This window comes from Schistocerca americana, chromosome 2 (assembly GCF_021461395.2).
Source record: "Schistocerca americana isolate TAMUIC-IGC-003095 chromosome 2, iqSchAmer2.1, whole genome shotgun sequence".
In the NCBI taxonomy this organism is placed as follows: Eukaryota; Metazoa; Arthropoda; class Insecta; order Orthoptera; family Acrididae; genus Schistocerca; species Schistocerca americana.
In genome coordinates, this window is record NC_060120.1 from 1,025,050,046 (window position 1) to 1,025,065,884 (window position 15,839).

At 41.3% G+C, this 15,839-nt stretch overlaps 1 protein-coding gene across 1 annotated transcript in view; it reads right to left on the reverse strand.

The window, feature by feature from the left end:
- The window catches only part of LOC124595781 (dehydrogenase/reductase SDR family member 11-like), a 76,528-nt gene extending 60,943 nt beyond the window's left edge, over window positions 1-15,585 (reverse strand). Inside the window, exon 1 of the mRNA XM_047134667.1 lies at window positions 15,419-15,585. Coding sequence (XP_046990623.1) covers window positions 15,419-15,550 — 132 coding nt within the window. The 5' untranslated portion in view covers window positions 15,551-15,585. The remainder of the gene's footprint in view (window positions 1-15,418) is intronic.
- Between the last annotated feature and the right edge of the window lie 254 nt (window positions 15,586-15,839).

Below are 15,839 nucleotides of genomic sequence, written 5' to 3' on the forward strand. Positions count from 1 at the left end.
CAGTGGTAGCAGCCTCTACACAAAGAGGGCATAAGCGCTGCGCCGCCTCGCCGCAGCCCAGTTCTACGAGTTCTACAGAAGCGAGTTCAAGAATAGCATCAAGACATTTCGCTTCTACTATGTAGCATTGTGTATACTAAAGAGATTTCTTATTTTGTCTGTCACCCTTTGCCTGGGACACATCTGTATTACACAAAGTTAAGTAATGTAATCATTTCCTTTTGTAATAAACTTCAGTAATATGATTTGCTTGAATTGTTGTCTACTGATCCGAGAAAGCTGGTTTCTTAGGAACCTCATACTTGACAAGTAGGCAGGATACAACACTTCGATGACGTTGAAGTAGACTGTATGCAGTTAATGAATGTTGTTTTGATTAAAATGAATGACAGTGTGAGTGAATGTAATAATGAAGGGGAGTATTAATCAGTAATTAGTGAAGTGGATCTAAATGGATTGCAAACAGAAAAATCTGAAGTGACTGTGATTGAAACTGCAAGTGGAAAGATAACGAATAACAGTGTTAAAGAAAAAGATTAAACTGCAGACAGAAATAACTTTACTTATGCTGAAAGTAGAAGTATATTTGAACTATCTGTAACTGAGCTGTGGGAAATTTCACCAACAGGACACCAATAGTAGGCAATGATAAATTTGGACGTATGACCTGAAGTTGTTGAAGACAGAGATGGAGTTAAGTCAGCAATTTGTGAATTACCAATTACTGTCAAAATAGAAACGAAGAAAGCGATCAGACAACTCTGAGATCAGCAAATGAACAAAGGATTGTGAATAGTGTCAAAAATCCTCAGCTGGAGGGTGAAGTTCTTGACAGACTTGCTACTGATATTGCTCCAGAGGTAGTACAGACAGAGATGAATATAAATATTGATACAGGTGATTGTGAGAGTAATAATAAATTGATTGTGGATGCAGAGCAAGTAAATAATGTCAGTGTTCAGGATTTGTGGTCCAATCAGAAACTGTTGATGTAAATATTAGTGTTCCTGATGTGAACAGGGAGTGTGTACAGGTACTAATGGAAGTGTCAATGAAGTTAATTATTTTATGAAAAGCGAATGTAAAAACTTTGGAGATTAATAGCAAGGTAAGTGTAATGCAATTAGTAAACGTTAAAGTAATTAATGCTGTGATGAAGTGTGGATACGTCAAAAAAAAGTTTTTCTAAAGCAAATAAATACGTTACTAAATTTTCAGCGATTCCTACAAGCAAACTGTTGAAAGTTAATGATGATAACTGTAGAAAGAATTTTTAGTATTGACAGTGGATAAAACAGTTTCGGATAGTGATTTTCAATGAAAATATACAGTCGGTATTCTATAGTACGTTAGTAATGCTCATTACTTTTACATTTACTGGTTGCAGATTGGTCAACGGATTGGTTTCAGTTGGGGGTAGGGAGTATAGAAATCCTGTTGTGTTTTGCACTGATCTGACAAATCTTGTGAAAGATGAAGTTTGGTTTTCAACTATTAATATAAAATTAGGTGGAAGAGCTGGGGGCTATATCAGTAGTAAGTAGTAAGTAAGTAACAATATCTTCAGTGCTTGGTACTGAATTCAATTCATTATGCCATGGCAATGCTTCTCTGAACTGGTTATCTGATCTTCCCCTCCCCCTCTTCTACAGCCCTCTCAGTAGCTTGTAAGTTGGTCAGTAATTGCCTCTAACTTTTGTATGATCTTTAGTGTGGTAATACATTTCAGTAAAGTTTTCTGTGTACTGTTAGTTCGTGTTGGATTAGTGGTCATAAGTGATGTAACTGTGAGAGGACAAATGAGAAACATATATGGTATCTGCTAACATTTATGAGATGTTCTCATAATGAGAATAATTTTGTTTCAGCATCAAAAGGTTAGATGGATGAAAAGTGAAAGAAAGGTGTGTCAGGATATGTGAAAAACGGAAACGTTTATGAAAATCATATTTAATATCCAAAGCAATCAGCCAATACATGTTAGTCAGTAAGGATTTTTGCAGCAGGAGCACATATTTTACATTACTTTCAAATACCCGCAATTTGGTCCTCAGTAATATTTCCTTCGATCTCCAGATAGAGCGTAGAGTTGTAAAAGCTACTCTTGCTTTGTTGATGCGGCTGTTAATGTCTTCTGTTGCACCGCCATCTGGTGTAATCATGCTTCCAAGGTAGCAAAACCTATCCACCTTTTCAATTATGTGGCTCCCAAGCTTAAGCTCTGCAGTGCTGTTATCATTTGCCCGCATGTCCTTAGTTTTTTGGGCGTTAATTTTCAAGCCAACTTCCTTTGCTGCAAATTTCAGATCTTCTAACTTCTCTTTCATGTCGTTGAAGCTGTGGGATAGAAGGCAAAGGCCATCTGAGAAAATCTAGGTCTTCTAGATGTGTCCCATTGCTCCATTTTATCCTCCTCGCTTTATCTATTGCTTGCACCATTACAAGATTAAGTACTATGTTAAAAAGTATCGGTGAGAGCATGCAGCCTTGCCTAACTCCTGTTTTCACTGCTGTTGGATCTGAAAGCAGACGTTGTTGAATTTGGCATGTGTAGTTTTCATACATGCACCTGACGAGAGCTATTATTTTCTTGGGAATTCCAAACGTTCACAGTGAACTCCAAATTTTTGTTCTAGTTATACCGTCAAATGCCTTTTCAAAGTCTACAAACAGTATGTAATGTGGTGACAGGTATTCATATGAATGTTCTGCCATTATTCTCAAGGTGTTTATCTGGTCAGTGCAAGAGCGACCTTCCCTGAATCCTGCTTGTTCCCTTCTCATTTTCTTGTCTACATGTGCTTTTATCCTATTTGGGATTATTCGTGAAAGGATCTTACTTGGGATTGACAGCAGGGTGATGCCTCTCCAATGATCACAAACGGATAGGTCTCCTTTCTTGGGGAGCTTTATGAGCAAGCCTCTGTTCCAGTCATTTGGTACTTGTTCATTCATCCATATGGCTGTCAGGAGTGGATGTAAAATTTCTGCTGTTATAGAGGGATCTGCTTTAAGTAACTCTGGGTTGATGTTGTCCAGACCTGCAGCTTTTCTGTTTTTTATCTGTTGGACAGCTTTGGCGATTTCTTCTCTAGATGGCGCTTCTACGTTAATTGGCATATCTTGTAGGAGTCCATATTCAGCTGAGTTACACTGTCATCTGTAGTTTCGCGGTTCAGAACGTTCTCAAAATGTTCTCTCCATTTCTGTACTTGGTCTTCTCGATTGGGGAGTAGTTTTCCTTGCTTGTCCTTGATTGGCATATCACCCCCAAATTTCTTATTTGACAGTTTTCTTACGATGTTGTATAGTGTCTTGTTATAGCCTCTGTTAGCTGCTACCTCTGCCTTAACTGCGAAATTATTGATGGAGGTTCTCTTATCTTTTCTGAAACTCCTTTTCACCATCCTATTTAATATTCCTAGTTCCTGTTGGATTTCTTTTTTTGCTTCCCCTGTCTGTGCGCAATTTAGCTGAAGTTTTGCCTTTCTCCTCTGCTGTAATCCATCCCAAGTACGGTCAGGGATCCAGTCATGTCTGTTGTGATCCTTTGTTCCAAGAATTTCTTCAGCAGTCTGTGCATAGGTCATTTTCACTGCATCCCATTGCCCCTCGATGTTACTCTCTCCGATTCCTCTGCTAAGCACTTCAAAACGATTTCCCAATTGGGTCAAGAACTCTTTTCAGACATTTGTATTGTCCAACTTTCTATAATTAAACTTAATCCTCTTTTGCCCACAATGTCTTTTATGTGCAGCTATTTTTAGTCGGACTGTTGCTAGCATAAGGTGGTGGTCTCTTCCGACATCTGCTCCTCTTTTATTCCTCACATCTAGGAGTGATTTTTGCCAGTTCCTGCTAATTGCAAAGTGGTCTATCTGGTTCTCTGTGTTGCCGTCAGGTGGGACCCACGACACTTTGTGACACTGTTTATGTGGGTAAATTGAACCACCAATGATCAGGTTAAACATGCCGCACAGGTCTATGAGACGTTCTCCATTGTCATTGTGGGTTCCCAGCCCATGTTGACCGATAATATGCTCTATCCCATCATGGTCATTCCCAATTTTTGCGTTAAAGTTACCCATCAGAAGGAGGATATCTCTCTATCGACACTTTGGCAATGTTTCTCGAAGTTTGCTATAAAACTTGTCTTTCTCTTCATCCTCGACACTTCTGTTGGCGCGTAACACTGTACAATGGTGACTGGTCTCACTATGATTCTCTCTGTAATTGGATGCCACTCCATCAAAGACTACTTTGCTCTCCAATCTATAAATATGTTATCATGCCAAATATCACCCTATGGCAAAGTGAGACTATTTATATTTACGTTCATTGTTTGTTTATTGTGATCCCAGGTGCACCAAAGTACTTTGTGAGTGTGTGTGTGTGTGTGTGTGTGTGTGTGTGAGAGAGAGAGAGAGTGGTGAGTGTGTGTGTGTGTGTGTGTGTGGGTGGGTGGGTGCGTCGTAGGTAGGTGGGTGGATGGGAGGGTGAGTGGGATAGTATGTGAGTGTGTACGTGTCTGTGTGTTCTGGCTGAAATGCGTGTTGTCAGAATTGATTGGTCACCTAAGGAGTGTTGTACCTGGAGGATAGTGTGCATGGGCACAAATGTTTCCTTGTCGGTGGTTCCATCTAGTGACCGATTTTAGAGTCACAGGACAAAACGTGCACTAGAAACTGTCATGAGCAGTTTCAGGTATTTTCTATTGTTTTTGTTGTTGTAAGACCGAGTTTGTGTGTTGTGCAGTGTGTGTAAATATTGCAACTTCTACGTATTATTTTACTGCTGTATCCGGTAAGTAATGACAAATTTGAATTTCGCGACATTTTTTCATATGACGGTTGGCAGCCGTGGTTTTTTCATGTTTGTTATCTGCGATCCTTCCCATTAGTAGCCTGATAACTTTTGTGGTGGTGAGCATTGTTGTTTGATGTATACGTTCGTCATCAGTTCGAAAGTTGATCAGGAAGTTTGAGACCACGAGTTCTGTTTCAAACGTTAAGAAAACAGGATGTCCGCATTCTGTTCAAACACAAGAAAACATTGATATCGTGCATGACAAGCCTGTAACCCCAGAAATTCTGTTCGGCGACGAGCTCAACAATTGAACTTATCACCAAGTTCACTGCATGAAACCATTTGAAAAGATCTGAAAATGCATGTGTCAATAAGCAGAACTGCAGAATTTGAGGTAACGAAAATCCGCGGGTGTCTGTGGAAGACGAGATGCGTCCACAACGCACGACTGTGTGGTGAGGGTTCTGGCCAGGAGGAGTAATCGGCCCGTACTTTTTTGAAAATGATGACAGCTGTCGTCATTGTGAATGGAACGTTACCGAAACATGCTTCCTGATTGGTTTTTCCCTTTTATTGATGAAAATACGATTTTCTGTTTCAACAAGATGGTGCGGCATGTCACAAATCTCGCGAAATGATTGCCCTGCTGAATGGAAATATTTCTCAAAAATTTATCTCTTTGCGTGGCAACTAGGAATGGCCTGTGAAACCATGTAATCTTATGCCTTGTGACTTTTTTGTGAGGATTTCCGAAACTAAAAGTCTACGTCAGCCAACCACAAACAATACACCAATTGAAGTATGAAATTAAAATGGCTGTTAATGGCATCTCACCATATGTTTGTGAACGTGTCATGGAGAACTTCAGTAAACGCATTTATTGTTGCAGCCCAGCCTTGGGTGGTTATATGGAAGATATAATTTTTCACACTTAAATGAGAGAAGTTACGTAATGTGTTCGTAAAAAAAAGAACATTACATTTTCAATAAATTTTGTGTATTTTGTAGCATTTTAGTATACGTCCCTACTTCCCGGCCAACCTCTACATATTTTTAAATCTACAGGGTGGCGCACGAAATGTATTACCAAATGTTTTTTTCACAGTTTACGATGTACATTAGATATCCCGCTGGGATCTCTGCAACAGTACCAGCAGAGCTTGGAAAAACAAATGAGTAACGAAATGACGTGTAATTCACGATACTGCCGCTAGGAGACTAGTAAGCAGCAATGGCTGACAATGGAAGACTGACGACACAGCAACGATCGGCAATTGTGTTACTTTTTCATGAAACGAAAAGCCTTGTTGTGACTCAGAGGCGTTTTCGACAACAGTTTAACACACGATGGGTCCCTTGCAAGTTAGACCGTCCACAGATTGTCCGATAAATTTGTACAGGAAGGAACAGTACTGGAAGCGAAGCGACCTCGGCCTAAGCCTGTTTGTTCGCCGGAGAATATTGAAGCAGTGCGAGTTGCTGTACAGACAAGTCCCGGGAAATCGTGTAGAAAGACAGCAGTGCAACTGGGAATATTCAGATGCTCGGTTCAACGCATTCTTAAAGTGACCTCCGTATGTACCCATATAAGATGACCTGTGCACAGAAGCTCACTGAAGAACACAAGCAGCAGAGACTACTGTTTGCTCAGTGGGCGGAGGATAGAGAAGAAACTCTTAACAACGTTTGGTTTTCAGACGAGGTGCATTTTCATTTAGATGGTGTGGTTAACAAACAAATTGTAGGTTTCCAGTGGCCCCAAAGCGTACGAGTGCTTCATGAACGACAACATTATGCTCCGAGGATTACAGCGTGGGCAGCAATTTCCAGTCATGGACTTATTGGACCCTTTTTCTTTGAAGAAACTGTGAACAGCGAGCGTTATTTGAGCATGCTTCGCAATAGCTTCATTCCACAGCTTCTTGCTACTGCCTTGCCCTTCAACACGCAGTGGTTCATGCAAACTGGAGCAAGGCCACATACTGCAAACACTGTGTTGGAGTTTTTACACGAGCATTTCGACATGCGGATCATTTCACTCAGGTTTCCAGGTCGCTTCAATGAGGGACAAAATTGGCCCTCCAATAGTCCAGACCTCAATCCATGTGAAATTTTCTTTGGGGGTACCTAAAGTAAAAAAATTTCCCGAAACGTCCACGTGATTTAATGGAGCTCAGAAGACTTATTCTTCAAGCTTGCAGTGAAATTACGGAAGACATGTGCCATAGGGTAATCACTAACTTCAGTGTTCGTGTGAAGGATGTTAGGAAACGAAATGGTGGACATATTGAGCATGTGCTGAGTTAGAACAAATCTCCATGGACAACTCTTCATTGTAGTATGTGTTCCTTTCAGATTGTATTGACAATAAAGTTTATATTCAAAAACAAAATGGTAACACATTTCGTGCGCCACCCTGTAGTTAAATGCCATGTGGATGGTTAAGGCATATTTAGGCAGTCATGCACCATCTTGCTCCTAGAAACAGAAAATCTTCTACCATGGAACAAGTGATACTTGTGAATGAAATGAGTTTCTTTAATGTCTTAACAATTTCCCCTGCCTGGAAAATGTAAATTCGTGTTAGTTGCCAGTAGCGTCTATTTAAAAAAAAATTCACTTTGTAACTGAATTCTGATGATACTTCTTCTTAATTTGATTTCTCTTACTGGTTATTGGCGTACAGTAGAGGAATGGTGTGGAACATAGACTGTTAAATATAACACTGACAACATTTTCTCGATTTTTAAATTTGAATTGAACATCTGTGAAACACTGTTGTGAGGTGATACATGGTCGTGTATTAAACGCGCAAACAAAGTTGACGCTCGATGCCTGATGGGAGCGACTGCAAAGGCATTTCCCATTTGCAGCCGCTCCCATCAGGCATCGCGTCGAGTCTCAACTTTGTTTTCACGTTTAATACATGACCATGTGTAACCTCAGTACAGTATTTCACGTTTGGAATAAACCTACAGTCTGTTAAGTACAGGGTGTTTCAAAGATGACCGGTATATTTGAAACGGCAATAAAAACTAAACGAGCAGCGATAGAAATACACCGTTTGTTGCAATATGCTTGGGACAACAGTACATTTTCAGGCAGACAAACTTTCGAAATTACAGTAGTTACAATTTTCAACAACAAATAGTGCTGCGGTCTGGGAAACTCTATAGTACGATATTTTCCACATATCCACCATGCGTAGCAATAATATGGCGTAGTCTCTGAATGAAATTACCCGAAACCTTTGACAACGTGTCTGGCGGAATGGCTTCACTTGCAGATGAGATGTACTGCTTCAGCTGTTCAATTGTTTCCGGATTCTGGCGGTACACCTGGTCTTTCAAGTGTACCCACAGAAAGAAGTTACAGGGGTTCATGTCTGGCGAATAGGGAGGCCAATCCACGCCGCCTCCTGTATGTTTCGGATAGCCCAAAGCAATCACACGATCATCGAAATATTCATTCAGGAAATTAAAGACGTCGGCCGTGCGATGTGGCCGGGCACCATCTTGCATAAACCACGAGGTGTTCGCAGTGTCGTCTAAGGCAGTTTGTACCGCCACAAATTCACGAAGAATGTCCAGATAGCGTGATGCAGTAATCGTTTCGGATCTGAAAAATGGGCCAATGATTCCTTTGGAAGAAATGGCGGCCCAGACAAGTACTTTTTGAGGATGCAGGGATGATGGGACTGCAACATGGGGCCTTTCGGTTCCCCATATGCGCCAGTTCTGTTTATTGACGAAGCCGTCCAGTTAACAATAAGCTTCGTCAGTAAACTGAATGCTGCCCACATGCATATCGCCGTCATCAATCCTGTGCACTATATCGTTAGCGAATGTCTCTCGTGCAGCAATGGTAGCGGCACTGAGGGGTTGCCGCGTTTGAATTTTGTATTGATAGAGGTGTAAACTCTGGCGCATGAGACGATACGTGGACGTTGGCGTTATTTGGACCGCAGCTGCAACAAGGCGAACGGAAACCCTAGGCCGCTGTTGGATCACCTGCTACACTAGCTGCGCGTTGCCCTCTGTGGTTGCCGTACGCGGTCGCCCTACCTTTCCAGCACGTTCATCCGTCACGTTCCCAGTCCGTTGAAATTTTTCAAACAGATCCTTTATTGTATCGCTTTTCAGTCCTTTGGTTACATGAAACCTCCGTTGAAAACTTCGTCTTGTTGCAACAACACTGTGTTCTAGGCGGTGGAATTCCAACACCAGAAAAATCCTCTGTTCTAAGGAATAAACCATGTTGTCTACAGCACACTTGCACGTTGTGAACAGCACACGCTTACAGCAGAAAGACGACGTACAGAATGGCGCACCCACAGACTGCGTTATCTTCTATATCTTTCACATCACTTGCAGCGCCATCTGTTGTTGAAAATTGTAACTACTGTAATTTCGAAAGTTTGTCTGCCTGAAAATGTACTGTTGTCCCAAGAATATTGCAACAAACGGTGTATTTCTATCGCTGCTCGTTTAGTTTTTATTGCTGTTTCAAAGATACCGGTCATTTTTGAAACACCCAGTAAGATCGTGGTCGGGTAATCAGTAGAAAAAACGTATTTGACAACAAACAGAAACATATACATACACAGTATATGAATAAAAGGGAAGTGCAATTGCAATAATCAATAATATGTCCAATAATCCGCAGTGTCGATAAATGCTTCGCATGTCCGAGGTACGCTTGAAACCAAGTTTTCCACACGTGGAAGGACCCCGAAATGCGTCGAATTTGCGTTGACAGATGTTTCAAAGTGAAGATCTTTTTTCCTCGCCACTTCTTTCTCATGCAAGATCATACATTTTCAATAGGTTAGCGTCAGGCGTCTATGAGAGCCAATCCAGTACCTGCACACCTTTCTTCTTTTTGCAGTCGCTGCAAAGCTTGCTATGGTGCTTCGAATCATTATCCTCTTGCAATATCCTACCTTTATTTTTGTCGAAGAACCAACCTTTGGCAGTCGGCATCAAACATGTTTGATGAACGCGACACATAAGTTGCACTCCTGTCTTTTCTTGTGTATCTCAGTCAAGAATTCAAGGCATATTAATGCTTTATGGACATTGTATAAAGGACAAATGTTCCCTCTGTTTGGATGTGAAAGAACTAAGGCGATATCTTTTACCATTTTTGTGTAATACCGACCACACTCTTATTTAACAGGCTGTCCTTTTCTGGTGCAATTCTTGTAATTGCAGAAAAGAACTGCAGCACACATAAAGTGGATGCTGACATTTTAAAATTAAATAAGAAAGCATATTACACTTCTGCTGCAAGACTTGTTAGAGGCACAAGGCAGTACAATGTAAGTATCCTAAAACATAACGATCTTTCGTTCCGTAAACATTTCGCTAGCTTATGTTACAATTATCGTTATTTTCTTCAGCACACGAATGCTAGCGTGTAGCTGCGCACGGTTCAGAAAATAACATTCATGTTGACACTTGCACCTGATGAGTCTGGGGCGAGTTTCAAAACGTTTCGACCAGGAGCGGCTTGTGAGGTAGTGCCGCTGCGCCGTGGCACCATTTGCATAAAAAAGAAAGAAAGAGAAATCTATCCGGTCTCCGCACAAAACATAGTTTTGGAGTATGTATTTTCTGATTTGAAGAGGAGGGTTTCGCCGCGCGGTCTCGCGGTAGTTTTCTGAAGCTTCGAGCCTACGGCAGATTAGCACCATCTGCCCTCATAAAGCGCTGTGTGAAAGGCTCGGCCATTGGTTTCTACACGCTTCGTATGGCGGAGTGGAGCCACACACCTAGACTGACTCTGAGCTTTACGTTCCTTCCGCCAGAGAGCAGTAAACTGCAGGGCCTATAGAAGCACGAACTACCATCTAGCGATCCTGTTAGAATACATCAGGGCGCAGGTTTCTTGTAATCCAGTTTTACAATCTTTCTGCAAGTTAATGCTAATGCATTCCTAAACGCTAATGAATGTTTAATTAAATCGAATACACAAATAATACACTTAAATTTGGTTATAAGTAGCTATATGTAATTTAAATATACTTATGCTATTAATATTTTGAAATTAAGAGGCATCCTTTCAATATTGGTCTACAGAACAAAAAACAAACGTGTTCATCACCTGCTGAGCATCTCTTTTCCAAGCAAATGTATAGTATTTCTGTTTATACTCGTTACGTTCCTGTGATACAGTTCTGTATTAATATATTGATGTCACTACATATAGCTGTCTGCACAGTGTTATCTGTAAGGGAAAATTCAGTTGACTGCGGAAATAGCAAACTAGAGCAAAGTAAATAAGTTATTAAAAACGCCATTTGGCGACAGAACTCTCAGATAAAAAACAGTAGGTAGACCACTCCCGAATCTCAATCTGCAGCGGCAAACAAAAAATCGATGTCGTATTTTCGATCCATAAATTTACCAAAAGAACAGATCTTTTTGTGGTTGTGAAGAAAGCAACGCTGTTTTTTGTTTCCCTTGTGTGTTAATTGGGGGTGATGTTCATTGCTGTAATACCGGAATAACTGATATTATATATGGTCTAAAATGAAATTACATGAAATTTCAGAGCGACACGTGAATAATGTGCTCAGTCTTTCATTTCTAGACAAAACCAACGTTCAGCTGAAATTAGATTCGCAATATAGACAAACAATTGACAGCCGCAACAAACGTGTAGAAAAGGTATATTGAATTTGATAGTAAACTGTATTTGGTTCTGTGGTGCTTTGGAACTCGATGAATCTGATGCCTCTGAACCTGATGCCTCTCAAAATAATAGGGTTCTCGTGAGCTAATTCAGTTCAGTGCAGAGCAGGATAAAGGTCTCTAAGTTCATCTCATTCAAGCATCAGTGTTCCAAGGCATTTCTAAGACTGTTCAGAACGTACTACTGCAATGCACATTGGGAGTGTACCGCGATGAAGTTCGTAAAGAAGTAAAACGTGCCTATTATGCTGCAATAATCGTGGATGAAAGCACAGATGTGTATTGCGAATTTCAGTTGGTTATTGTTCTGCGTTACGTTGTTGAGGGAAAACCTGTTGAAAGATTTTGGAACTTAGTTAAACCAGAAAGTCAGATGCTGATACTATAGCTGTGAGTATTCTCAAAGAGATTGAACCCGGCCCTAGAAGAGACGATGGCAATAGAGAGCATCGTGCTTCCCTCCCACTCCTCAAGAATTCAGTCCATTTCCAAAGACACCACCAAAGAAAAGTACAGCTGCCAGAAGGAGAAGAGGCAAACACGAATCTTGAGAGAAACCCCAGAAAAACAAGAACTTGTAGAACAATAGCAGAAGAAAGCAAAGGGAACTGCAAAAGATTCCTGTGAATCAAACAGCCAGGGTGACCATGGAGCTTGTTTTTGACAGTGATGACTCTCATGCAGAAGTGCAAATGCAGTTGAATGACAGACGATGACATTGATTTTCATAGTAGTGATGAAGGGCACGATATATTCACAACGCTCACTGAAGATCCCAAAAAGAATGGTTACGTTGTGGCGAAAGTGGAGACACAACAAAAACAGACTCCGTTTGGCGAATTGTTGCCATACCCGTTCTACTGACAATGGAAAAAAAATCGTAAAATTTTCGTACCCCAAGAAATAACATAAAAGTGTAAACCATTCCTTACGCTGAATAATCCAAAAGAAACTGACATCTACTTTAGTGTCATTGATTGTGTGTAAACTAACGAAGCCCCAGCGTGTTGGAGGCAGTAGGCGTTGTAATAATTTTCTAGCCTTTCCAGTCTCTTTGTGTCATCACAACGCTCAGTAAAAATGTGGAAATATTTGTCTAATAATGAAATAAATGTGTTAATTATGAGGAAAGAAATTTTCGTATCAATGATTTACCTTCCCAAATGTGCGTTCATAGTAGGACTGCTGATATTTTTAAAAAATATCGGGAATCCGATACATACATATTTTCAAAAATATCATTACCGCATTCGATAAATCGAAGACGGAATCGATATACCGAAATACTGCAGGAGAAAATGTCTGTGTACTTGTCTATAAAAAATATCAGCTGCACTTTGTGAATATACTGCCAGTTTTAAGCAGTAAATTTAAGAATTCATTTATTATTAGATATTCTGTTCATCAACAAGAAGGCAGCTTGTCTATTCCCCTTAGAGCAAGAATTGAAAGGAAAACGATTCACGTTCACGCATGGCGATAACCACTTTGTTAACAATGATACCTTCATGTAAGTCGCACAGGAAAAGGTATTCGATAGATCTGTCGTTCGGTCTCGTCACACATCGGTTTTCTCCGGAACAGTTCACGTCGACTTCCTTGTCTTTTTCATTTCTGTCAACGCCAGTGACCTAACAGATGTGGTGTCAAAATTGCGTGGTGAAGCTGAAAGTTGCAGTATCTGATGGTAGCGCCGAGCGCCTACTACGACAGCATTTCCCCCCACATGCCTCTGGCCTCTGCAAAGAGCAGTCTTGTCATTTAGATTTCTGTTTTCAGCGATTGTTTTTGAAGAATGCCGATGTGAAGCAACAGCACACTGGCTGCGTTAAAAACTTTGTCTTAACGCCACTGGTGTGAAATTTCTTCACATCAGAAACTTGTTATTCCATTCAGTGCAATTGGACTTCTTTGTGCCACATACACTATGTGATCAAAAGTATCCGGACACCCCCAAAAACATACGTTTTTCATATTAGGTGCATGGTGCCACCACCTACTGCCAGGTAATCTATCAGCGACGTCAGCTGTCATTGACATCGCGACAGGGCAGAATGGAGCGCTCCGCGAAACTCACGGACTTCGAACGTGGTCAAGTGATTGGGTGTCAGCTGTGGGATGCCTCGCCTCGCCTCGCTCGGTGTAATGAGCGTAAACATTGGACGACTGAACAGTGGAAAAACTTAGTGTGGAGTGACGAATCACGGTCCACAATGCGGTGATCGAATGGCATGGTTTGGGTGTGGCGAATGCCCGGTGAACGTCATCTGCCAGCGTGTGTAGTACCAACAGTGAAATTCGGAGGCGGTGGTGTTTGGTGTGGTCGTGTTTAACATGGAGGGGGCTTGCACCCCTTGTTGTTTTGCGTGGCACTATCACAGCACAGGCCTACATTGATGTTTTAAGAACCATCTTGCTTCCCACTGTTGAAGAGCAATTCGGGGGTGGCGATTGCATCTTTCAACACGATCGACAACCTGTTCATAATGCACGGCCTGTTGCGGAGTGGTTGTACGACAGTAACACACCTGTAATGGACTGGCCTGCACAGAGTCCTGACGTGAATGCTATAGAACACCTCTGGGACATGTTGGACTTCGTTCCAGGCCTCACCGACCGACATCGATACCTCTCCTCAGTGCAGCACTCCGTGAAGAATGGGCTGCCATTCCGCAAGAAACCTTCCAGCACCTGATTGAACGTATGCCTGCGAGAGTCAAAGCTGTCATCAAGGTTAAGGGTGGACCAACACCATACTGAATTCCAGCATTACCGATGGAAGGCAGCACGAAGTTGTATGCCATTTTCAGCCAGGTGTCCGGATACTTTTGGTCACATAGTGTATATTTACTTCACACAGTCAAAGCGAAAAACTGCACTTTATGAAAACTGAAAAAGTAGCAAGACTCCTTCACACAGTGAAAGCAAAATTATGTTCTACTACAGTTTCAAAACAACAAGTTCCGATGTTTACCGAAAATTGAGAAAAAAATATAATATAAAATAAAAATATCGGCACTGGGCTTCGCAATTTTGGTATCAATATACTGTGTGGAATATATCTCCCATATATACCAGTATGTTTTGGAATAAATATCGATGTATCTGGATATCGAAACTTTATCGCATGCCCTAGCTCATAGTGGCCCAAGCAACTGCTCACTCTGCCCCTGTATGGGGCACAGTGAGCATAAAGGGAAATCTTTACTTTTCCCGTATTTAACCCAAAACTGTTAATGTGAGGGCAAAAGCGACAATTATAAAAACGAATGTAATTACGAGAGTCGTGGACGTTGTTTCAACTTTAGGATATCTTGATTATTTATTTTATTATATTTATTTTTTGTTTATTTAATTATTTAATATAAATAATTTTGTTGAATTTTGTCCTAGTATATTTTATAGAATTGATTTTTTAAATTATAGTTTATTGGTAATGTAAGTGTTTTATGAAATATTATTTTAATTTTTTTAAAGTAGATTTACAGTTACTGTAGCTGAAAACAAATACTAAGTGAGTTTTGTGCTCATTGTGCCCCAGCATATCCTTTTAGAAGACAGAACAGTGTATCAACGTACAGTGATGTAACACCATGATTCTGTGTAGAACGAAGTGCTAACTGTTAAGCGACAGTGACAGTAACAATTACATGTCATCTCTGTAGACAAGGATTATTTCTAAATTTAAGTATTCTATGTTAAGAGTTTTAATAAAGTGAACTGCTAATTTCGTATGTGTGTTGTAGTATCTGTCCGACCTCCTCCTTAAGTAAATATGACTAGAGTGCCTCTACAGGTTACGCTGCAATAGACCGTTTTCTTCGACGTATTCCGTAATTACGTAACACAGCGTATGTTCCAAAATCGTACTGCAGATGGACGTCAGTGATACTGGTCTACAACTGCAGCGGCCTCACCTTAACCCTGTGCGCCCTCCGGGCCACGCCCACGACAGTGAGCCCTTCCCTGAGCAGGGCCTGCGTGATGGCGGCGCCGATGCCCGCACTGGCGCCCGTCACCATGGCGACGCGTCCCCTGTACCTCTCCATGGCTGCACTGCCGTCGCCGCCTGCAGTGTCCGCTATTTGCGACGCAGCTCATACGGCGGCGAGCCGGTGTCGCTAATTATAAAGCGCGCCTCAAGGTCACCCCCCACCACTACCGCGGGAAGTGGGACGCACTGCAAACGTAACAGCTGGATAGAGCGAGCGTTTGCTTCGCAGTAGCGGAGTACTCTGCTGCCTTCTGTTTTACTGGAAACGAAATAGCATAATTCACACAAATCGAGAACTACTCTGCTGTTCTTCCTTGTTTTCAGAATATATTTCACACAAATGG